General features: G+C 43.1%; 1 protein-coding gene across 3 annotated transcripts in view; it reads left to right on the forward strand.

Moving 5' to 3' along the window:
• The window catches only part of RALGAPA2 (Ral GTPase activating protein catalytic subunit alpha 2), a 331,873-nt gene that overhangs the window by 179,688 nt on the left and 126,884 nt on the right, over nt 1-25,301 (forward strand). For all 3 annotated transcript variants that reach the window (XM_077282789.1, XM_077282788.1, XM_077282790.1), the window contains 4 exons: nt 609-746; nt 2,030-2,213; nt 4,286-5,057; nt 7,599-7,670. In XM_077282789.1, the coding sequence (XP_077138904.1) occupies nt 609-746; nt 2,030-2,213; nt 4,286-5,057; nt 7,599-7,670 (1,166 nt within the window). The remainder of the gene's footprint in view (nt 1-608; nt 747-2,029; nt 2,214-4,285; nt 5,058-7,598; nt 7,671-25,301) is intronic.

Consider the following 25,301-nt stretch of genomic DNA (forward strand, 5'->3'; position numbering starts at 1 on the left):
TGCTTCATAGTGGAGGCGGTATAGGTGCCGCTCTGAAGTCCTCTCTCGATGTTGTTTGCCTTCGGTTTAGCCGGACGTTAATAGAAAGTTGTTTTCCAATACGGCACATCAGATGAAAGCAGTCAGTCCGCTGCGGCTCGTGAATGCAGAGGACTCCGCAGCATTGACTCCAGTGCTGCTCTTGATAAACTGATAAAAGCCTTTGCAGAAAACAAGCAGGCACTAGAATCAGGAGCTCAGGCACTACATTATGCTCTGTTTTGAATTGCTTAGGTTCATTTCATGAAGGTGATATTTATAGGGCACAAATACGTAGCTTTTTTTTTTGTAAGGGGGCAGATTTTTGAGATTGCATCTGTCACTGACTATTGTCCACCCTTGCTGGCTCATGACAATGGAATATGTTGGTTAGGGCAGTAAAGGTGGTCAAGCTGATAAATCCTGGGCACAATGAATTCCGTTACATTGCAGTTGTTTTATTAGCCTTTGTCACTGTTGTCTGAGTAGGCTGATGTTGGCGTTATTGTTTTTTTTATTTTTAAGTAAAGGCTTGTATTTATTTTGTGAAACCCATTTTGCCTCCCTGAGATGATTCTTCTGTTTTGCAGTTTATAGTGTCATTGTTGCTTTGCCTCTTGGACTGGTGCATGGCTCTTCCCCTCCAGACATTACTCGAGCCTATATCTACATCTCACCTGGAAGACCCAAATACAGCAAAACCTTCTCTCCTCGACTACATTTACAGGGTATGTATATCCGAGGCTGTGATGTTCTGTTCCCAGCTCCATGACTACAGCCAGAGGCGCTACAGTGGGGTCACTGCGCGCCACTCTTTATGAGGGTCAAATGGAGGTTTGTGTCACTTCTGTGATTTGTGTATTATGGTGTAACATAAAAACTGCTGAGCTGTTGTGATTCTAAAAATGTTTGCAATGTGGACATTTTTAGTTTTAAAGTTCCTTTTATAACTTATCAATAAAGTAACGATATTTCATATAGTAAAATTTTGTACATAAATTCCGGAACAGCAATGTCTCTTAAGGCCCAACTTTTTTTCCATTTAACTTGGGTTTCTGTTGGTTTTATTGTAGGATCATTACAGACCAGATGAGATCAGTGTGATTTATTTTTTCTCCTGTATTTTTATATATTATAGATTTTTTAAATAGTGGGGATTTTTCCTTTTTTTTTATTGCATTTACTGTGGTTCCCCTTACCTTTTACATTATGGCGGGGCCACTAGACCCAAACCTAATGCCTGGGGCACCACTGTGATTACTGCCATGATGTATCTTGAATAGCCATGCTGCTCTATATACTCTTTTCCTGATGTGCATGTGTGTGTATGCGTGTGTGTGTGTGCGTGTGTGTGCGTGTGTGTGCGTGTGTGTGTGTGTGTATGCGTGTGTGTGTGTGTGTGTGTGTGTGTAAAAAATAAATAAATGTGTGTGTATGTGTATGTATGTATGTATATATATATATATATATATATATATATATATATATATATATATATATATATATATATCTTTCATTTTTTTTATGTCTTTTCCTCCAATTACTAATATAATGCCCCACAATACTTCTCTATTACGGTGTATTGTATCTGTCAGCACAGCGCTGATGGGGATCCTGTCGGATCCTAAAGGAGTAGTAAGATCACGCAGGCAATGCTACGGTGCCCATGTGATCACTATGACATACATGTATGCCGTTCTGTCGCCATTCTATGCTGCAGGTGACCTATCATTGACAGATGCTTATAGAAAAGACTATAAAATGTCATTGAATGCTCTTTCAGGTAAATGAGTAAAACAGAATAAGTTCACAAAAGTATCTGCTTTCAGTTGTGTGTTTTCTCTGCTCGGTCTTTTGCTTCTCTTGTGAAATTCCACATTGGTGCACAATACAAAGGCTAGATAGCTGTTAGACTTTCTGGTCAATCAATCCCATTTTTAATTCCATAGTAATGTAAATGATTTATGAATTGTTTGGTTTTGTAATTTTCTTCTGATCCTTTCATTTGAAGGTTCTGCACTGTTGTGTGTGTGGCTCTAACACCTACACTCAGCAAAGCCAGTATATCCTGAGCCTGGCCGACCTCTCCTCCATGGAATATGATCCATTTCTATCACTAAAGAACGTGAAGAATTCTGAGCCTGCTCCTTCTTTCTTCTCCTCTGACTTCAACAACCTCCTGACAGTGGCAGAAGGTAAGCGACGGTGCGGTGATTGTAAATGTCACCGATGAGACCATTCCCTCCTGCATGAAAACAAACACATAAATTACCACGCTCCGCTTTCTCTGAAAAAAGAATACATTCAGTACGAGCCCCCCTCCAACTAAATTCACAGAACTGGATTTAGAAGTAATTACAGTGAATGCTGAGGGGTTTGTAAAAGAAATTTACCATAATGAAGAAGTTAGACTATAATTGAGTGCATTTATGTATTCCGCAGCAGATACTGAAGTGAACGCTGTTTTGCTGTGTTCGGAGCTGCACTTTGCAGCGTATTAGAGCGAAGTAACGTTTATGTGACGTGCTGATAAAATGTCATCTTTCTTCCGTAAGCAAATTTTGGAGTAATTTTGCACACTCAAAGCAAACTTATTGGGATTAGTATTTTTAATCGGCTTTTTTATGTTCACATTTGCCATCATTTATTAACCCCTTTCATTCAGTAGGGTAGAGCTCTTAAAGAGAACCTGTCAGCAAGATTTTGCTAAGTAAACTACTGATACTGTCAGGTTGGCGCTGCTACACAGATGATACCTGGGGTGAAGAAATGTGTCTTGTGGTTCTTGTGTAATCAGTCAGTGTTAGAAGTTTTGAGTTAATGACAAGCCTGTGCTCTGGGGTGGGACTGTGGACAGAGTCTGATCTTCCTGCTCTAAGCCAGTGAAACTAAGGAAAGATATACCCACAGGCCACCCTGAAGCACAAACATGTTCCTCGTCATAGAGGTCTCTTAGTTTCTCTGGCTTAGATCAGGAAGATAAGACTCTGCCTACAGTCCAGCCCCAGAGCACGGGCATATCATTAGCTGACACAAGAACCACAAGGCTGATTTCTTCACCCCAGGTATCATTTTAATTCGTTTAACACTGCCAACCTAACAGTGTCTGTAATTTACTTAAAACAATACTTCTGACCGGTTCACTTTAAAGAAGTTGTCTCATGCTTTTTCTTCAGGAGCACACTGCCCACCTCTCCTCCCCAGCCTCTTGTCATCCTGCCTGCCAGGGGCGTGAAGCACTCCTAATGTATGACAGTTTAGACTAATGGCATAGTTGAGCCGCTGTCCCAATCTGTGCGCTTTCTGATGCTGCAAGCAGAGGCATGGCAAGTTTTGCAGCTGCTCTGGGAAACTCTATTTCAAAATGCTTGCAATGGCTGCATTCATTGCCTAGGAAACCAGCCACCTTTGCTAGACTGCAACGATGGCCAGTAACAGGCAGCAAGTAGAAAATTATAACATTAAAAATCACTCCAAAGGGATTTTTAATTGCGAAGTTACTTGGTTTTATAAGCACTTTACATTTTTTACCATTTTAATAAGAGGAGACAAGGAACGTATCTTAAAAAAATTACATACTAGTTAAGTCAGTTTCTTAGTAGTTTTTTTTTAGTTTTTTCATTTGATTGTCAGCTTTGCTGTGTAGATTGAGACAGAGTTAGCAGAGCAGAGGAAATAACAATAGATGATAACTTTACTGCTAGAGGTCTAATAAGGGAGAACAGTAAGACTATACACACTGTGCGCCATCGCTTCTTGAAGACTGCAACCTCTGCCAATTAAAGAGGTTATCCGGCCACTTAATATTTATTAAAAAATATGCTAAAACTATGATATTAGTAATCCTGACCTCACCGTTTCCATGTCACTTCCTTTCCATTGCTTTTTGGGGTTTCCTTTTTTGTTCTGCTTTGTCCTGACCACACTACATGTGACTGCTACATTGACAGTGATGCTTTGGTGTTCACTGTTTTGCAGCAATCACATTTATACCCAGATGTAGTGGAAATTGCAAAGGTGAGGATTTATTTTCTTTACTTTAAAAAAAAAAAAAAAATGAAAATGAAGTGGCTGACTACCTTTTTAATTCTCGTTCATAACCGCTTCTGTAAAGCAAGTACCCTGCTTAACGGACTGTCCAGAAAATAAAGGAAGTTGGTCTCCATAAAAAATATATATTTCTCTTCTACATACTTTTATTTAACTAATGGAACTAAGATTAAATACTTGTTCTCTATAATATTTACCTTGTTTTTCCATTTTTTAGAAAAGAAGAGGCGGAATATGGAGCTCATTCCTCTAACTGCGCGTATGGTCATGACCCAACTTGTCAACCATCTTGGACACTATCCTCTAAGCGGGGGCCCAGCTATTTTACATAGTCTGATTAGTGAGAACCAGGATAACCCATTTGTGGAAGCAACTGAGCTTTCAAATGATGTATTCCGAAGCCCTAATTTGCAACTTTTTGTATTTAACGATAGTGCTCTTATTTCTTACCTGCAAATCCCTCCAGCAAATTCCATTGGGAGAGACCAGGCCCCTGGGGTGCCCGGCGATGTGCGCATCATTGTTCGAGATATCTCAGGGAAATACTCATGGGATGGTGGGATCATGTATGGTCCATTAGAATGCCCCACAGACACTCCGAAACAAGGAAAACTACAAAATGGACAATGGGATTGTAGTGATCCAAGTTTGACGCAGTCAGATACATATGACGGAGATGATTTTGATGCCCTCGACTTATTACTAGAAAAGCTTGGCAGCACGAGTCCAGAGTGCCTACAACATCCGGAGAGAAGGCTGAATGAGCCGGCTTTACCTCCTGTTGGAATGAGCCAAGAACAAGAAGCGGACATCATACAGGCAATCACAAGACAAAGTGCCAGTGAGGCTGAGCACATAGAGAGATGTAATTGTGACCCTAGTGTGAAGGTTTCATTCCAGGAGGAGCCCAGCACTGCTGAGCCACAAGCACCTTTTTATTTCTGTAGACTGTTGTTGAACGACCTAGGGATGAACTCCTGGGAGAAACGGTACGTTTAAGGCCCCTTTTATTTATTGATTGAGTGTATTCCAAAAAGTTGCCCAAAAGTTTCCATTTTCATGAAAGTGGACTTCGAATTCACTAAAATGCCAAAAACAGAGCAGGTACTCGTCTTCCTAAAGTCCCAGCTGCCCACCGTTGCTTAAAGGGAACCTGTCACCCCGTTTTTTCCGTATGAGATAAAAATATTGTTAAATAGGGCCTGAGCTGTGCATTACAATAGTGTATTTTGTGGACCCCGATTCCCCACCTATGCTGCCGAAATACGTTACCAAAGTCGCCGTTTTCGCCTGTCAATCAGGCTGGTCTGGTCAGATGGGCGTGGTGTCTTCCCCCAGATCTTGCTTAGTTTTCCGTTGGTGGCGTAGTGGTTTGCGCATGCCCAAGTCCAGAATCCACTGCACAGGGGAGGGAAAAGAGCGCGATCTGCGCTATTCCCCTGGTGATCGGTGAGGGCGGCCATCTTCCTGTGGCCGCGCGTGCGCAGATGGAGATCGCGGCGGCTATTTTCCTGAAGCAGAGTTCGCATCTCTGCTTCAGGAAAATGGCCGCCGCGATCTCCATCTGCGCACGCGCGGCATCCCGCGGCCATTTTCCTGAAGCCCCGGGCAGCAGAGCGCTCCATCTGCGCACGCGCGGCCACAGGAAGATTGCCGCCCCCACCGATCACCAGGGGAATCGCGCTCTTTTCCCTCCCCTGTGCAGTGGATTCTGGACTTGGGCATGCGCAAACCACTACGCCACCAATGGAAAAATAAGCAAGATCTGGGGGAAGACACCACGCCCATCTGACCAGACCAGCCTGATTGACAGGCGAAAACGGCTACTTTGGTAACGTATTTCGGCAGCATAGGTGGGGAATCAGGGTCCACAAAATACACTGTTGTAATGCACAGCTCAGGCCCTATTTAACAGTATTTTTATCTCATACGGAAAAAACGGGGTGACAGGTTCCCTTTAACCCAGTGTTCTTTGGCTCAAGCGTTGACATCACCGCATGGTGCTCAGGGCCGTGCCGAGGTAGAATGCATGAGCCGCAGAGTGAGTGATTGGCTTCAGTGGTGTTGTGCGCTGCTGATGTATCATCATTGTGGCTCCAAAAACACTGAGATCTGAGCCATAGGGGAGATCTGCCACTGGACCTTGGGAGGTTGAGTATCTGCTGTGTTTGCTAGTTTAGAGCATCTGCTTTTCTGGGGAAAAAAATCTTTAAAGTTAGTCTGTCAGGAGTTTAGGGCTACTAAAGTAGCGAGTCACAGATTGTGGACTAAAACACAAGTGCCAAATTTTTGCCTGCAGTTAGAGTAGGCATTACTAAGGAAACAAACTTTGATCCATTATGGAAATGAGCTGGTAGTGCTGTAAGGGCGGTCCAAATCCATTAAATGCTCCAGCTCTTCACAGTAAGCTTTGGCCATTAGGCTTGATGTGTCGACAGCTCCACCGTTCTGGCTTGTCACCGACTTCGATATCTCGCTGCATTACTGGTGCCTTGTGTGTGTCAGTGATTGTTGCACATGGCACGTGCACGAGGTTCCAGTGTCCTTCATATAGCAAAAGAGTGGTGCCAACGATGAGGCTTTGGGCAGGGTTTACTGCAGAGTGCCACTTGCCAAGATTGTAACCGCCCTTGGAGCACTTTCCAGCTCATTTGCATAAAAGATTAGAAGATCATTTTCTTAGCAATACATGCTCTGTCTGGAGCTTGGGCCACTACCTGGCTCTGTTACAGCTGTAATAGCCATAAAACTCAATTTTAAGACCGAACACTTTTTTGACTAAACAGATTTTCTATGTCATTCCTAGTGCCAGACTTAGAGGCCTGTATGTCATAGGGATGCTCTCTTTCCTGGGTTATAAGTATTAGGACTAATGGGGACCCTGATAGGTGATACATGCTGCAAGCATTTTGGACAGCGTGTATCACGTGTCAGGTCCCTTTGAAGTATTACTGGGCTTATCTCCATTCAGATATATGGTTCATTTAGAGATTACTGTTTATAATGGAAAGAATATCATAATTATAAAAGTGTAATCTTGGTCATTTATGGCATATCCACAGGTTATGCCATAAATGTCTGATATATACAGGACCACGTATGAGGCCATGTTTGAGAGAAGTGGCCGTTCAGTTTAGTAACTTTTATGGGAGTTACAAAAATAGTGAGTCGACATACTTGCTCATGTGCAGTCTTCAAAGATGTTACCCTCAAAAATACTGTTATGTAGAAAAACCTAATTAAAGTCAATAAGGCCCATGACGTTTAATCAAAAACTGTATCCATCAGCGTGCTCACGACCCTGATAGGAACAGAAGCCATGATACTGGTGTAGAGTGTAACCATATGGTTTTAAGAATGAGCATACTCGCCTTATATCATATCCTGGTCATCGCAACCAAAATGATGGTGAGAGAGTGCGCTCCTCTAGAAATCTGCATTTCTGTTCTAATGATTTTACTAGCCCATAAATGTTGATTTTTTTTTTAATATGCTTTTATAGTTGTAATTTAACTAATGTCTTTATGCAGGAAAAATTTCCACTTGCTAAAGAAAAATTCCAAGTTATTACGAGAGCTTAAGAATCTGGACTCCAGGCAGTGGTAAGGCCCTCATACTCTTTCTGATTAGATTTGTGCAATTTGTAAAAAAAAAAAAATGTAAGGGCGTTTAAGCCGAACTCACATTATAATTTACATATGTCATATCTCTAACCCAATGGAAAATAGAAAAAAACAACCAACACACAAAAAAAAATAAAGAGCGGGTAAACTGCCCAGCAGCAGCGAGCATCGAACATTTAGTAAAAGGTGAACCATTGTGCTTGCTTAGTTCACCTTTATGAGCTGGTCCTGGAGGACAGTCCTCCAGCTTCTGAGGCACCTTGGTGTTTAGACTTCTCTGCTACTTGTGACTTACACAGAAATGGGTCATCAAGAAATTGTCGAAATGCAGTAGCCAAAGTAACAAATAAGCAGAGCAATAACTCAGCCGGAAGCTTATAGAGAACATCAAAAGGAACAAGTTTTCATTCAATCCGTACTGCGAAATAAAAGTGCTTCCACCCGAAATCCAGGTGACAGATCTTGTCTGTAAGGGTTACTCCAGCTCTCTCCCGCCGCGTATGTCAACAGGCTCCCTGAGAGGACATTCATGTAGCAGTAATTCTCTGCTATCCATACATTTATTATTGTAAATGTAAGTCTTTTGTTGTCGGACCTGGTGATTCAGGAAAAGTTCCCCCACCAGCTGCTGAGCACCAAGCTCCAGTGGTTCATCCACAGCAGCAGGAGGAATAGTCTGAAGACATTAAATAGAAATCATTTTGCGCCAAACAGACTGTTAGGAGAAGTCATGCTGAACGCGAGGAAACCTCAAGGTCTGTTCTTAGTCATTAAATAGACAGAAATCTTCATGAAGGCGGAAATAGAGTTTACACTTTGTGCAAATGCAATGGAGATCTGATAGAGAAGTCTACGTTAAACGCTGAATCTACAGATGGTTCTTTACCCCTCTATTTTCTGTTCATCAATTATTACTGGAGCGTTGGTTGTGCATTTTTATTATTATTTCCTTTTTTTTTTTATTAAATGAATTTTTACTTGAACTTCAGTAAATTGTTGACATTCTCTATTTGACAGTTACACGCTACATATAGTGCTCATAGTTCCTTCCCATAAGAAATAATGTGCACTGAATAATATTGTCCCCGTGTCCATATTTGTGAGATGGTTTACTGCCACTTAAAGCACAACTCCAGTGTTTCGTTTTTTTTCCAGCGCTGGAATAGTGCTTCTAATATAATGTCCCTGCCCCCTGTCATATACTTCCCCGCCGGTGTCTTTCCCGTTTTTTGGCACTGCTCCTTTCTCACGGCACCATCTTGTGAGCATAGTTTCTGATTGGCCGGAAGTCTGAAGTTGCAGCACATACTCTCAATGCAAGTTTATGAAGAACGAGGTCAGAACGAGGTTCTCATAGACTCGTATGGAATTCCGACCTCCGGCTCGCTGCAGCAAATACTGGAGCGATCCAACAGGCCACAAACTGCTGGAGCGGCGGTGATAGAAGGTGAGTATGAGAGTAGGGGCACAGACCTTACATTAGAAGCACCACTTCAGCAGTAAAATATATTTTAAAAAAACCGCTGTGGTGGCACTTTTAAATGTTATTTCGAAAAAGGGAACTAATTATGTAAGAATCGTTGCAAAAGCCTCCCAGAGTGCTGATAGTGTAAAGAGGCTCTCATCAGGATTTTATACGCCAGGGTAATGGCAGGTGCTATAATGCTGAGTAAATCCTTACCTTTCTTGCAGAAGTCCTTTTTGCTATTTTTGAGTAATCCATAGTTGGGTGTTAGAGTTGCAAGTGCAGTGGGTTTGGACATTGCACTTGCAGCTCTCCTGCGCTCTATCCCTATTTCCTTCTTCCTGTCCCTGACCGGTCACTGAGACAGGGGTCACTGAGACAGGGGTCACTGAGACAGGGGTCACTGAGACAGGGGTCACTGAGACAGGGGTCACTGAGACAGGGGTCACTGAGACAGGGGTGAGCTATCCATCAGAGACGGGATATAAAGGAGAGGGCAGCAGAGCTGCAAGTGCAATGTCCAAACCCACTGCACTGACAACTCATTATCATACAAATTCAACTCTGGATTTCTCTAAAACTGCAAAAAGGATTTCTACAAGAAAGGTAATTATTTACTCAGCATTAATGCACCTTTACATACTTGTTATTAGTTTGGGGTATAATATCCTTTTGACGGGTTGTTGTTTCACTGAAAATATGTAGAAAAGCATAGCCTTACTGCCCTAATCCCCAGTAAAAAACACTTTTGGTGCTCATACCAATCTAAGATTTCTATGAGTTTTTCTGCTCGATGATTCACCATCCATTCTTTTTGAGTGATCATTTTCTCTCTGAGCATTCTGCCAGTACTATAGATGTTGGAACTTTCTTTCCCTTACTTGAGCGTTCTCAATAGTGAGCCAGGCAGAGACAATCGACCCAACGTCCTGTAATCTCTTGGCAGCTTTGCTTCTAGAGACAAACTACACTTAACAACAGGCAGTGGGTAGCAGGTTAAACAGGAGGGAAACATCTAATGGTTGGCCTTTGAAGTTATTTTTGGGGGCTAGAGGGTAAGGCAACTTAGATAATATTTAGTGATTTGCTGAAAACCTCTTGCAAACTCAGTTACGTTTCTTGCGAACCTATCAGATGTAGGAGGATAGATAATATCCATAATGCCCGCGTCCTGAGTTGGCAGATAAGGGGGTATAGGTCACCTTTTCTGGCGTTGGGGTGGAGTTATTACCCGCGGTTTTAGCTTTGATCCGTCATTGTACTTATGGGAATTCTGCTACCTTGTGCATGATATTACACATAGGGTGAGTGCAGAGTATTAGAATGGTCTTCAATCTGCGTTTATGGAATGACCGAATAGGTGACCCCGCAGGATACTATAAGGTATCGGCTATTACAACGTTTTACGTGTTTTCTATTTTCGGTCGGTATTGGTGGCTGTTTTTTAGCATCTTGGCCTTTGCGGCTCTTTGTTGACATAGTGATTAGCTATTAAGTGGATCTGCATTTTCATCCCCTTCAATATTTAGATGTTGTAGTAGGCACTGATATTTCTGGGATTCCCTCCAATGGCCGCCTGGCTGCAGACCGCTCGCTGCTAACAGGCCATGCATCCCGCGCTGTCCTCTCATGGAAGGCGATAGCCGTTTAGGAAAGAACACGTCTCCATTGTGTACCCTGAAGATAAGATGCACCATCGTGTAATATTCCCACTCCGGAATGGAGCAGATCCGCCTAGAATCCCTCATCTCATCTATGTAATAAGACGGAATTACCGCTTTCTTTCTTTTTTTTTCTTTTTTTTTTTCTGTCGACACCAAAAGAACATTAGGACGTGTGAATGAGTTAACGCCAAACTGCTCGTTCTCCATTGTGATTGGCTCTACACTTTCCATTTTCAGCTTTTCCTCAAAGGATGCATTGATTATTCCTAGCCCACGCCAGGATCATCATGCACTATTCATGACAGTCGTGTGCCAAGGGAGATAGATTTCCTTTTGTGTTCACCAGCTGAAAAACAGCCCCTTCAATAAGGACTTTGCCAGGGTAGGGAAACTTTTCATATCTGGCCTTTATTTCATTTTCACAGCTGACTGCGAGCCGTGCGCTTCAGGATGCAGTTAAGCAAACTTTTCTCTTTTTTTTTCATGCGCGGTTAATTGGTCCTCTTAGACTTGTAATGGCTTGGCATGCTTTCAACCCTTGCTGCATGCTCGCTGCCGCGCATCAGTCATCAATCACCGCCTTATCGGCAAATCTGTGTTCAAGTTGAATCATTTCAATGAATAAGTAAGTAGTAATATGGGACTCGGGCTTTTCAGTCCTGCTAAGCTATATTCTGCAGACGTATTGTGTCACGGACATGTGTGATTTATGCTCCTCACAATGCCCAGTTTAGGGAGTACTTACTGCAGTGGATGGAGCAAGCAGCAGGGTCACAACCAAGACTGGGCGATAAAACAGCAGATGGTCCAAACAGCCCATTTACTGCCGATGACATAAATCCACGAAATACATAAATGAATCATTAGGACTATGTGTAATTCTTAGGTCACCCACTAGTAGGGATATGTTTCTAGATACATTTTTCTGCATTGTAGTCCATCATGGAAAGGCAAAAAGAAACACTTGAGACCATGCATGATTTGGAAAGCTGCAATGTTTTCTGAGTCTCTAACTACTAATCCATCCTTTTTTACATGGTTTTCCCTTTTGCAGTTCTTAGAAAGTTTTAGAACTTTTACTTGATCCTAAAAATAAATAAATAAATAAATAAAAGATACAGGAGTGAGAGTTTGGTGTCCTTGGGTACATGCCGGTGTTACAGACCCAGGTAGTCCTTCGATTGGACCAATAGTGGCCACGTATGCCTGAATCTCTCCATTAACTTCTATGGGAGTTCTGAAAATGGCCACGCACGCTTGTTGTGACTAATTTCTGAACGTCTTCTATGAGTGAATGCATAGAGCTGTGTATGCGGAGCCACTTGTTCATTTCCAGCGGTGGCACACGTGGCTCCATTCTCGAGGCGGCTGGAGAATAGAGGGTAGCTATGATAGACGACCTGTGTGAATAGCCACCATGTAATGGTGCAGCAGCTTGCTGAAGTTCTTACCCAAAACTTTGTGCTTTCTGAAGATACGTGGGGTCAACTTAGAGCGACCAGCTGATCTCACTGATTGCAGGGCATTGAAGACGTCGTCTTTTTTGATGGGAAATGTGGCAGAAAATATTTTTGTTACAGGACATTCAGCAATAAAATCAAATCATTAGGATTTTGATATCAGAGAACTTAAAAAAAAAACAAAAAAAAAACTGAGTTTGAATGTGAAGTCCTTTGAACCCAACCTATAAGTCCTTAAGGAGTAACTCTTGTTTTAATTTTTATTTCAGAAATTAATAGTACACACATAAATAGGAAAAAATTGGAATACATCTTATCTGACAAGTTTGCTTTTTTTTTCCCACTCTCAATTCACAGTTAAAATCTGTAATTTCAGTATTGACAGCTATTCCCATTACTGAGACAGGAGATGACGGTTGGTGCTCATAATAGTCTATGGGGAAGGAGAACCTAGAGGCCGAAACAGACATTCTGCTGCTGAAACCACAGTTACCGTTCTCCATTGAGCTTTGTCAGCACCAGCTCTCATTTTTAGGGATGAGCGGACCCGAGGAGGTGTGAGTTTTGGTACCCGACCAGAACTTTATTCCAAAGATTGGTTTTGATACCAGAACTGTACCCGAGCTTGAACCAGAACCCGATTGAAAACAATGGGGACCTGAACTTTTGAGCTGTAAAATTCTTTCTCTCTCTCCTCCTGTACTTCCACTGGAACGCCGAACATTGCAACGGACTTCCAGGAGAACTCCATGTTCAGCGTTTAGCCCCAGATACTAATAATAGTAATGGGAAAATATGTGTTCAGTGTAGACAGATATTACCTGTGAATTAAGAATTCTGCGAATGAAAGATCAGCCCAGGAGAAGAACGTGGATTTCTCTAATACGATTTATTACAAGTTGCTTGCATTCACAAATACTATTGATTTTTGCAGAAAATATTAAAATGACGGTCAGTTTAATATTCATATTTCTTGATTATTTCGTAAGATAACTTTGTTTTCAGCCTTGGTATATGAAAACACTGGTATCAGCAGCTTTCTCTTCTTATTGCACTTTAAATACCATTGTAGAGACTATTACAGCGGAAAACACCAATGATTAATACTGTTCTTGTAACTTGTCTGAAGGCGGTGATGTCCCCGGAGATGATTACATTATTGGTAAATCAATTTGGTGCCACATCACATCTGTCTTAGATATAGGAATAATTGTATTACTCCAGTGTTACTAATCCGCACCGTCATATTTAAAGAACGCTCTTCTACAGCATCAGTGTGTGATAGAATGGGAATTGTGTATCCTCTCCTGGAATTCTTTCTATGTAAAGTATCAAATATGTTAATTGTATTCCGCGCTATACAAACATTTCCAGTAATTTTTTACTTTTCTGACATGTATTACATTTTCACTACATTACGTTTGCATGTATATCATGGATGGCATGACTATTCCTTTGGATTCTCCCTTTTTCCTCCATTGTAGTTATAGATGTTTTTTATATGGAATGTGACTAGAATAACCAAATTCCATAGTACGCTTCACTGGGCTGAGGGACTGATGAAATGTATGATTGTGGCCATTACACACGACAGGTGGGAAATCATACCTATGATACCTATTTTATTTTTGCATTTCCGCCCCCTGAATGTACATGTTAAAACCTGGGCTGAGCCTGGCACCCAGGTACGGACTGGGCTTAAATTCAGTTCTCGCATTAGAAACCACACAGGTCCATTCTGTCCCCGTCCCCAAGCACCGGATGGGATATACTACTAATATTACCCTTTACTACAAGACCAATATTTCTAATGATACCTGTGGCCTGCTGGGGTAAGTGACGGAGTCAGCGACTTTGTGCTCCGTCACAACTCTTAACAGTATGGGAGTCTTGAGAACATCGATCCTGCTAATAACTCAGCAGACAAGGCGGCCCATGACCAGACAGGCCCTTCTGGCATTTGCCAGATGTCCAGTCCGGCCCTGCTGGTGCCACATATATTCAGGGAGTCTGGGAGATCGCCCCCTTTTTTCTGAAGCTCCATAGACATTTCATTAGAGCTGGCAAGTATCTGACATTGTAATGATCATGATTATTTAGGAGGGATTGTTAGGGTTCCAGATTCTCAAACGCTGAGCACCGAAGTCTTCCCGGACAAATGACACTGGTACATATCTACAGAACTAGAGAGCTAGATTCCGTCTGATCCAAAGACGCTGCATGTAAAAGTGACTGAGCCGAGGCTTTGTGTATCCGTTTTAATCACATATCAATATTCAACAGTATCTATAATAAAGTGTTAGTAACATTTCCCGTTGTCGTATTTAACAGTAAACCTGCAAATAGCACTTACACTAATCGTGAAATATTCAAGTTACAGGAAAAAGTATCTGTTAGCCGACAGAAAAAAATAATGAAAATGAGGAGTCCTCAGTGGGTCATAGCTTGTTCTTTTAGCCATTAACAAGTATCATCCACGGAGGATTCCTCAATTTTTATATTATCAATGTAATTTCACATCATAAATGGTTATTAAAATACTCCTTTAAATTGCCACTCTTTGAAAACTGTCCAAAGCCATGTTCACATTATGCATTAGTTTTCCTTTTTTTGCCTTGATATGTTAGACATCTCAATAAAAAAAGCAATTTTTTTAGAGCAAATTTTGAAAACGGCAAAAACAAGTAATTTTTATTGCGGGTTTTTTTTTTTTTCAGAGTTTTGACAAAAACCTGCAATGCGGATGTATTGTGTGAACACTCCCTAATAGCTTTTATTAATTGCAGCAGGGATGAGACAGGAGCTCCATTGGAGAGCATTGTGTATATGGACAGGGAGCTCGGGAGTAGATACACATTGTGCGGAGTAGTTCTCCCTCCTGGAGGTACAGCCTGTAGGCCACAGAGGGGCGAGTTGAACCCCAGAACGTAGTACATTGTTTGAGAACTCATTTTCCAGTTCACCATCCTGACAGCACCATTGGAGGACGTCCTTCTTATCCTCAGTGGGACAGGAACAACAAGCGGTTAAAAGGACCCTCCCCACTCCACCCACCAGTGTTTTTCCTGTCCCACTGTGGATAGGAACAGCAACCCTTTCCTCCCGACGGTGCTGTGCAGATGGTGGGGATCGGGGGGCCCAGCCTTTCCCTTCCCTGCCGCAAGACATCTGCGGCTGATACCTGTTATGGGGGTCGGGTCCGTCTCCTCCGCTCAGGGGGCTCTCGGTCCGGGCGCTTCCTGCCGGGGGTGAGTGCGGCGGCCGGTTCCAGCATGCGGCCGCAGCGTTCCCCAGTGTCCGCTTCCAGGTGGTCACTTCCGGGTCCAGCGGCCTTGTCTCTTCCGGCCGCGTCACTTCCGGTCGCAGCAGCGTGGGAGCATGGCGCCGGCAGCAGCGCCGGCCTTGGGGCATTACAGCACGGTAAACCGCAGCGGCGGTAATGAGGGCAGGATCAACCAGGTAAATCCTATATAAACGTCTTAAAGGGGTCTTTATGTCGCCGGCCATCCTGACAAAGGGAGCACTCTGCTATATGGTTAAAACTGTCCTCACTATGGAGGAAACAGCCACAAGGGGCTGACCAGCTTCAGGGGCACGTGAGTAGGCTATACTTCCCTATCTACAGGGTGTATCTATGTATTTCTATCTATCCTAGGCAGAGCCTCCTATCCCCACATCTGAAAGGAAAAAATCAGGGAAAAGTAAATGCCCGATATGTGCTGTTAAATTTCCGGAAAATTGGTGGAAGCCACTATGCAAGTTATGCACATCTAAAATCGTGTGTGATGAACAGACTGCATTGTTAACCAGTATGAGGACAATGATTCGTCAAGAGGTTCAGGCATCCATCTCAAGCTTGAATCTTCCCCAGACAAGCCAGCCGGAACCGCAAACATCACGGAAAAGGCCAAGAGTCCTAGTCCCTCCTCCGAAGGAGAGATTTCGGAGGATTCTGACCAGGAGGAAAGGGATGGATCATTGGGCAGAGGGAAGAGATATCTCTTCTCGGCGGCAGATACAGATGAGCTTCTTCATGCAGTTCGTAACGCCATGCAGTTACAGGACACGCCAGAGGAGACCTCGATCCAGGATGAAATGTTTGGTGGATTACATGCCCAGGTCACAAAGGTTTTTCCAATTAATAATCACATCCGTTCCATGATCCTAGAAGAATGGCAGGAAGCGGAGAAGAGACTAATACTACCCAGAGATTTCAGACTCCGTTTGCCTTATAATCCAGAGGACATTAAAGTGTGGGATGAAGTTCCCAAGATTGATGTTCCGTTGGCAAAAGTGGCGAAGAAGATGTCAATTCCATTTGAGGACTCCTCCGCTTTAAAGGATCCAATGGATCGCAAAGCAGATGGACTGCTCAGGAGAACTTGGGAATCCTCCACAGCAATAATACGGGCCAATATAGCTGCAACATCGGTAGCCCGGTCAATGCATCTATGGATAGATGATTTGGAGGAACATCTCAAAGCTAAGACTTCCAGAGATGTTATTCTCAAATCTCTACCGTTACTTAAGCTCGCAACAGGCTTTATGGCAGACGCTTCAGCAGAATCCGTGAGCTTCGCTGCCAGAAGCGAGTCCTTATCCAACGCGGCCAGAAGAGCTATCTGGCTAAAGACTTGGGGATATCCAATCAAAAAATAAACTGTGCGGAATCCCATTCTCAGGGAATAAAGTATTTGGGCCTATTATAGATGATATCTTAGAAAAAGCCTCAGATAAAAAGAAAGGGTTCCCTGAGGAAAATGCAAAGAAGTACCAGCCCTTTCGTAGATCCCGACCTAGTCAGAAGACCGACTACAGGGGGAAAGGGAAGACTGGGAGGTGGTCTTATCCCAAGGGTGGAAAGGGTAAAGACTCCATCTTCCCAAGTGCAGGTGCAGGAAAGCCGAATAAATGACATCAAGGTGGGTGGTCGGTTACAAAAATTTCTATGGGGTTGGCAGAAAATATCCCAAAATCCTTGGATTCTGCAGGTAATTGCTCAGGGGTACAAGCTAGAGTTCTCCAGCAGTCCCCCAGAAAGATTTGTTGTAACCCGACCCTGTCCGCTCTGACTCCTCTATGTGGACAAACATCCAGGAGTTGATAGAGTTAGACGCAATAATCCCAGTACCCATCTCAGAAAGAGGCAAGGGCCATTACTCTCACTTATTTTCAATAAAAAAACCTTCGGGAGACTCCCGAACGATCATAAATTTAAAACCCCTAAACAGGTGGGTCCGGTACAAAAGATTCAGGATGGAATCCATAAAGTCCACAATGCCTCTCATAGACAAAGACATGGTGATGTGCACCTTAGATCTAAGCAATGCATACTACCATGTCTCAATACACAATCCTACCAAAAGTTTCTGAGATTCGCCCTAATGAACAAAGGAACAATGTATCACTTCCAGTTCAGATGTCTCCCCTTCGGGCTTGCTTCGGCGCCCAGAATATTCACCAAACTAATGTCAGAAGTTGTAGCCTATCTAAGAAACCAGAATGTGGCCATAGTGCCATATCTGGACGACTTTCTGATAATGGCGAGATCAGAGAAACTTCTCAAAATAGACTGCAGCTTCACACTCTCCATCCTACAGGACCTGGGGTGGATTGTGAATTGGAAGAAATCTTGCCTGGTCCCAAATTCCAGAACGAAATTTTTGGGGGTCATATTAGACTCCCACGTCAGAACATCTTTTTTACCGGAAGACAGACAGGACGCCTTGATCAGGCACATACATCAATTCAGAAGGAGTAGCCCCTCCATAAGAGAGGCAATGAGGATTCCGGGCTTTATGACAGCATGCATACCCTGTGTGAAATGGAGCCAATTCCACTCGCGGGGATTACAGAGAGAGGTTTTGAAAGCTTGGAACAGGAAACAGAGTTCCCTAGACAAGAGGATGATTGTGTCTCCGTCAGTAAAGAGATCCCTAACCTGGTGGACCACACCAAAAAACCTAAAAGAGGGAGTTCCATGGATCCTCGATCCCTGTGTTACGGTTACCACAGACGCCAGTCAATTCGGATGGGGCGGACATATAGAAAGGACATATTACCAGGGAGATTGGACTCCTCAGATTGCCGCAAGGTCGTCAAACTTCAGGGAGCTGTATGCGATCTGGAAGGTGTTATACCAGGCCCAGTCACAGGTCAGAGGCAGACACGTAAGGATACTGTCCGACAATGTCACAGCAGTGGCATTTCTAAGACCCCAAAGAGGTCCGAAACATCCACCGCTGCAACACCTAGCAGACCAAATTTTCAGATGGGCAGAGAAATCTGTCAAATCCATCTCGGCAGTTCACCTGGAAGGCGCCAAGAATCAAGTAGCAGACTTCTTGAGCAGAACACCTGTACATCCCAGAGAATGGGAACTGAACCCAGAAATATTCAGCAGTCTGTGCCAGAAGTGGGGAACACCTCAGGTGGATCTTTTTGCCTCCAGATCAAATACAAAGACCAGAGCATTTTTCTCTCTCAATCCTCTAGACGGAGCCACAGCAGTAGACGCCTTGTCTCAGTATTGGGGAGAAGGTCTCCTGTATGCATTTCCACCTCTTCCTCTGATTCCTCTGATACCGAAGACACTCAGGAAGATACGAGACGAGAGAGCAACTGTAATCCTGGTGGTTCCTTTTTGGCCGAAAAGGAGCTGGTTCTCTCTACTACTCAGAATGTCAACAGAGAGACCAATCTTATTACCGAACAGGCAGGACCTTCTACTACAGAGCCGGTGTTCCTCGAAGACCCAGACTCTCTTCACCTGTCTGCTTGGATCCTGAACGGCGAACCCTAAGATCCAGAGGCCTGTCAGAAGAAGTCATTACCACACTCCAGGCAAGCAGAAAGCCGGTGACTTCAGCGATTTATAACAAAATCTGGAAGCGGTATTGTTCCTTTCTGGGAGAGGATTCTGTGGATACTTCAAAACCTGACATTCCCAGAATCCTCGACTTCCTGCAACTCTGTTTTGAGAAGGGCCTCCGGACTAGTACTTTAAAAGTACAGATTGCAGCGCTTAGTGTCTTTTTTGATACGTCACTAGCCTCCCATCCTTGGATAGCAATATTTTCCAGGGCCACGCAGAGAATGAGACCACTTGTGAGGAAATCAACTCCTCCTTGGGTCCTAAACCTGGTCCTTAATGCCCTGTGTAAAACCCCGTACTTGTTATCAGAAGATATGAGCATAGCCAATCTCTCCCTTAAAACTGCCTTCCTGATTGCCATCACGTCAGCTAAAAGATTGGGGGTGATGCAGGCTCTTTCCACTCAAGACCCATATCTTCAGATCTTTGACGACAGGATAGTCTTAAGACTTAACCCAGCCTTCCTCCCCAAGGTAGTGTCCTCAACAAATATAAATCAGGAGATAATCCTTCCCTCATTCTGCCAACACCCTAGAAACACAAAGGAAGGGGTCTACCATAACCTTGACGTTAGGGAGACTTTCTAAAATACCTGGGGGCGACGGAAGGTTGGAGACGAGACACTAACTTGTTCATACAGTACAGGGGTCCAAATAGAGGTTGCAAGGCAGCAAAGTCAACCATTGCTAGGTGGATCAAAACCATGATAAACCTAGCATATACAGACCAAGGGAAAGATCCCCCGAATATTCTTAGAGCCCATTCAACCCGAGCTATCTCTACATCATGGGCAGAGAAGGGGGGAGCCTCAGCTGAGCAAATTTGTAGGGCGGCGACTTAGACCAGTCTTTCTACCTTTGCCAGACACTATAAATTAGATGTCTCATCAGATCAGTTAGCCTTTGGTAGAAAAGTATTACATGCAGTAGTCCCACCCTTGTTTAACATCCTTTGGTATTTCTCCAATGGTGCTGTCAGGATGGTGAACTGGAAAACGGTAATTAGTCTTACCGGTAATTGTATTTCCAGGAATCCATCCTGACAGCACTACTAGTTCCCTCCCACTGCAAGTTTACACTATTGACTAATGTGATGTAACATTGGTATATGACTGTTAATAAACTCTCTTTTTTGCATCCATCCAGATGTTGTACTTAGAAAATCACTGGTGGGTGGAGTGGGGAGGGTCCTTTTAACCGCTTGTTGTTCCTGTCCCACTGAGGGTAGGAAGGACGTCCTCCAATGGTGCTGTCAGGATGGATTCCTGGAAATACAATTACCGGTAAGACTAATTACCATTTTTTTGTCTCTGTTCTGTTTCTGAATGGTTTAGGCTATGTGCACACGTTGCGGATTTCCTGCGGATCCGCAGCACTTTTTACCATGCAAAAACGCTGCAGATCTGCAAGTGATTTACAGTACAATGTAAATCAGTGAGGAAAAAAAATGCTGTGATAATGGTGCGGAAAATTCCATGCGGAAACGCTGCGGATTAAAAAAAGGAGTATGTCACTCCTTTTTTGCGGATCTGCAGCGTTTTTGTACCCATTCCATTATAGAAATCCGCAAGGGTAAAAAAACGCAAAACATCCGCAGGAAATCTGCAGCAAATCTTCACAAAAAACGCGATAAATCCGCACCTTCTTTTTCTGCTAATAGATGCAGAATCTGCACCAAAAATTCCTAAGCCTAATCGCAACGTGTGCACATAGCCTTATAGTGTGAGAAATGCAAGTGTGCCCGATGTCCTCCATGGCGCTCGCAGCAGCTGCTTTGCTCGAAGCTCATGGCAGTAAATCTTGAGGAGGGATGTGAGCCCGTACTACCCATGTCTCTACTGAAATACAGGAGAAGTCTATATATACAGTATTGCATATTGTAAAAAGTTTTGACAATTAAAATCCTGTTTGCTCTGTTTATTTAGAAAACAAAGTATTAAGTTGCAAATATAGAAGGGAAATTTCCTATTAGACCTGAATATGGTACTGTACAGCAAAGTTTATCTTTTCTCAAGAGCTATATCTCTAATCCACAACTATATGAACAAAATAAATGCTGAAGGTAAAAAAAAAACTAAAAGTATTTCTAGTATTTTAAAGGAATCTGTCACCAAGAAAAAGCAGTGTAATCTACGGGCTGCATGTTATAGAGCAGGGGAAGCGGAGTGGGTTAATATTCCTGTGTTTTCATCATTTAATCCTCTGCTCTTTCTGGGGTTTTCAGTCCAGTGGGCCGTCCAATCAGTGACTGACAGCGATCTCTATGCACAATTATACTAAGGAAGCTGTCAGTCACTGATGGCTCCGCCCACTGGACTGAAAACCCCAGAAAGAGCAGAGGATTAAATGATGAAAGCACAGATTACACGGCATCTATTCCCACAGTACTATGTATCAGTCTGCTCCTCTCCCCCTGCTCTATAGCATTCTGCCTGCAGATTGCACTGCACTTTCCTGGTGACAGGTGCTTTTTTATTTCACCGCTGGCGTGCTCTCTATAATCCATGTTCCCTCGCCCCGGTAATATACTTACCGGCCATTGTCTTTTGTTCCACCTGGCACCACTGTGGTCATGACCCCCCATCTTGTGACTGCAGCGCCTGGCTGACCGGAAGTCAGAGGTAACGATTAGTGATGAGCGACCATGTGCCGGTGTTATCCGAGTGACTCCGGCGTGCTCTAATAATATGTTTGCGTCCCTGCGGCTGTAGACAGATGCTACACATGAGCATGTTCGCCCCTCACTGGTAACACTCCCCAGCGCTGTGTAACTCTAGTAGTGCCTCATTCTGGCTTTCATAGACTTACATGGAGACGTGACCTGTGGCTCGCCAAGCAAACACTGGAGCGATGCAGCAGCTCAGAACCCGCAGAAGAGCATCGGAGCAGCTCCCATAAAGAAGATGGTGGCGGCTGGTAAACATAAGACTAGAGTCAGGGAATGTGTATTGGTGGCACCAGTCCAGCGCTGGAGTGGTGCTTTAATATTGGTCTATCCTTACATCCATGAACTCCTTACTCTTATCAACCAGCTTTCTGGAGGGACCTCGCTGCCCCCAAACGGCCATTGTCCCCTTCATTATTTCCCAGCCACATCAGTTCTTTAACCCTTTAGTGACTGCTCCTTTTTTTGCCTAAATTACCAAACCCCATTTTTTCAGTTCTGACATTTTACGGGGTGATAACTCTGGAATGCTTCAACATATCCCAGTGATTCTCAGATTGTTTTTTTTTTTTTTCTTTTTCAGGACACATTGTATTTTATGTTAGCTGTAAATTTAGGTCAATATACGTTTTTTGCTTTTCCTTTATTAAAATATCTGAAGTTTGTTGAACATTTAGCAATTTTAAAACTTGCAATGCCTACATCTTTAAACCAGGCGTAGCACACAAAATAGTAAATAACATGTCTCATGTCTCCTGAACATATGGCGCATTGATCACATTTTATTCCATTTTCTGTGTGCCAGTATGATAAAAAAAAAAAGCTACATTTTTGGCATTTTTTTTAAATTTATTTTTTATATTTTTTTTACATTAACAACTTTTATTCATTTTTTTACTCAGTCCTACTATGCGATTTGAATATGCTTTATTTAATTGTTGGTCTCATACACTGATACTCATATGCTTCAGTACATGAAGTAGAAACCACTAAAAAATGGTGCACAGAGTCCAAATAATGCAAAACGTAATTTTATTAAATATGAACATAAATGACAAGGAAAATGGACAGAAATGGGTAAAAAACCTACAACCTACATGGAGCACATGGAAACCAAACAAACCTCCCCATGCATATCGCATAAACAATAATCATGGAATGTAAAACAGCGGTATATTCACCCTGCATGTTTAAGTACATATATGCTGTCAGTATCAACCAAAACACACAGGTACAACATTGCCTCCATAGATATACATGTACTCAATGTGACCCAAACGTAACCCATATAGGGAACATACCGGCGATATAGCAGAGGAATATGTCGGCTCCAGCCCACCCCGACGCGCGTTTCGGAGTATCCTTCTTCAGGGGGCGATTTGAATATGTTTTATTTGTTGGTCTCATACACTGATACTCATATGCTTCAGTACATGAAACCTGTCTGTTTCACACTGACACAACCTATTAGACCCTGGTTATGGCAGAGCCTAATGTCATGCCACCGTGATGTCATTATATTGCTATAGGAAAAAAGGTTAAATAAGGGAGCGCTAGTCATTTATTTGTCAGCGTAGTAAAAAAAAAGCTGCAGAATAAGGCCTCTTAATGATTTGCTCTAAAATAGGTTTATTGGCAGTCATTAAAGAGTTAAAGCGACCCTCCACCCTAATATAGAAAAGTGACTACACATCCACTGTTCAGTCCCCATTCTGGGTGCTCTCCATTTACCTCCCATTGTCTTCTCGGTTGAAACCTTCATTCCTTTCCTCCCTCTTCCAAGATGTCCACTGTAGTGGTGTAGGGAGCAGTGACTATCCTGAACCATGCCTCCACAGCATAGGAGAGGCAGGGAGGCATGGTGTAGACGTACCTCTGCGCTCCGGCTCCTCGGGTTACTGCAGTGGTCATGCTTGATTCAGGAGGACTGGAACGCCAGTCCTGGCAGATGAAAAAAGCAGCAGGATGCAATAAGTAAGGTGACCATACTTGGCAAGGTAGAGCGTCACTTCCAGTAGCTGCTGTGCTTGGTATTACAGCTTTGTCGCATTCAGGTAAATGGGTCTAAGCTGCAATACCTCGCACAGCCACTGCTAAAATGATGGCGCTGTTTTGTATGAAGCACTGTACACAATAAAGAGGTTTTTCTATCTTTGATGATCATTGATCTAATCGTAAAGTCCTATACTAAGGACAGGCAAAACCGCTTTAAATTTAAGGATCAAGTCAATAGTCAGCCTATTTGTGCTGTGAGAGTACATCCTGTAGAAACCTATGGATATCACTGCAGACAACTGACTGCTTAGGGGTTTTTGTTATTGAGGAATCCATGTTGCTTCTGGTGTACAGTCATCCTGTGTAACACCCCATGGTGGTCCCCACACTCCTCAAACATCTTTACCCACCACAGTTCCTGCTACACTTGCATTTACACTGTGGTATTCACCTTCATGGCTTCTGTCATGTTCCATTCTGTAGGAAGAGCAGCTTTTTTTTTTTCTCTTTTTTTGTAGACTTGTCTTTTGAAAAACAGAAACCTCATTGCCTCTTTTTTCTCCTTTGTCAACTCACCTTTTAGCTTAGATAAGAAATAGAAAATCACTGATTTCTTGTGCTCGTTGCGTTTTATGTCGTTTTATAGATATGAATGGAACATTATGAATAAGATCCGATACATGATCATCTCTTCCAGCAAATTATTTCTCATAGGCACATGTGATGCTAAGGCCCCCAAAGCCCTTAGGCTCAGAGTTGTTAAGTAGACATGTTGATTAATTCTGGAAGGGGAGAAATTAAATTAGGTAAGGAGAATCCCAGTGATAATTTAATTGGAAGGCTATTGAGGTAGGCAAACACCAGCGATTTATAGATTTACATTGGCTAAATGAAAAAACTAAGCCGTGGAGCAATTATTGAATGAGTCTCTTGGCTGCGCTCATTACAACCATTCCGCTCTCTATATATGTCTGTTATTTGTCACCAAACTTCTTTTCTCTGTATGTATTGCAGTAGCTGAGTCTAGAAGTAGACACTTTACAACTGACTTGTTCCTTCGGACTCTGAGGAAAATTACCCTCTTACAATGGTTTGTGCCAAAAATATTGAATATAGTGTACCAATTACCAGATACCATTTGGCGGTTTCCTGGTGGGGTATGGCAAGCACCGTCAACCTGTGGATGACTTACATTGTTGGTCAGCGGCACTGATGACATGGCGTCAATAGATGGCTGCCAGGGTGGGCACAATAGAGCAGGATTCATTGCATTCACTTAACTCTAGTGAATAAGACCAGTGCATGAAACCCAACCGGCTTCCTGGCCAATGCAAGGTCATTAGCACTGCTCACCTCCTAATGCGGAAGTGGTCGGCACCAGGAGACCACAGTAGCTCGTCATAGCAGTCACATTATCACCGAGTGCCTTGTATCTGAAAGATGCCTGATGGATACATGTAAGCCTGCAAGGGCTTCTTTACTTACACT

This window comes from Ranitomeya variabilis, chromosome 2 (genome assembly GCF_051348905.1).
Source record: "Ranitomeya variabilis isolate aRanVar5 chromosome 2, aRanVar5.hap1, whole genome shotgun sequence".
NCBI lineage: Eukaryota > Metazoa > Chordata > Amphibia > Anura > Dendrobatidae > Ranitomeya > Ranitomeya variabilis.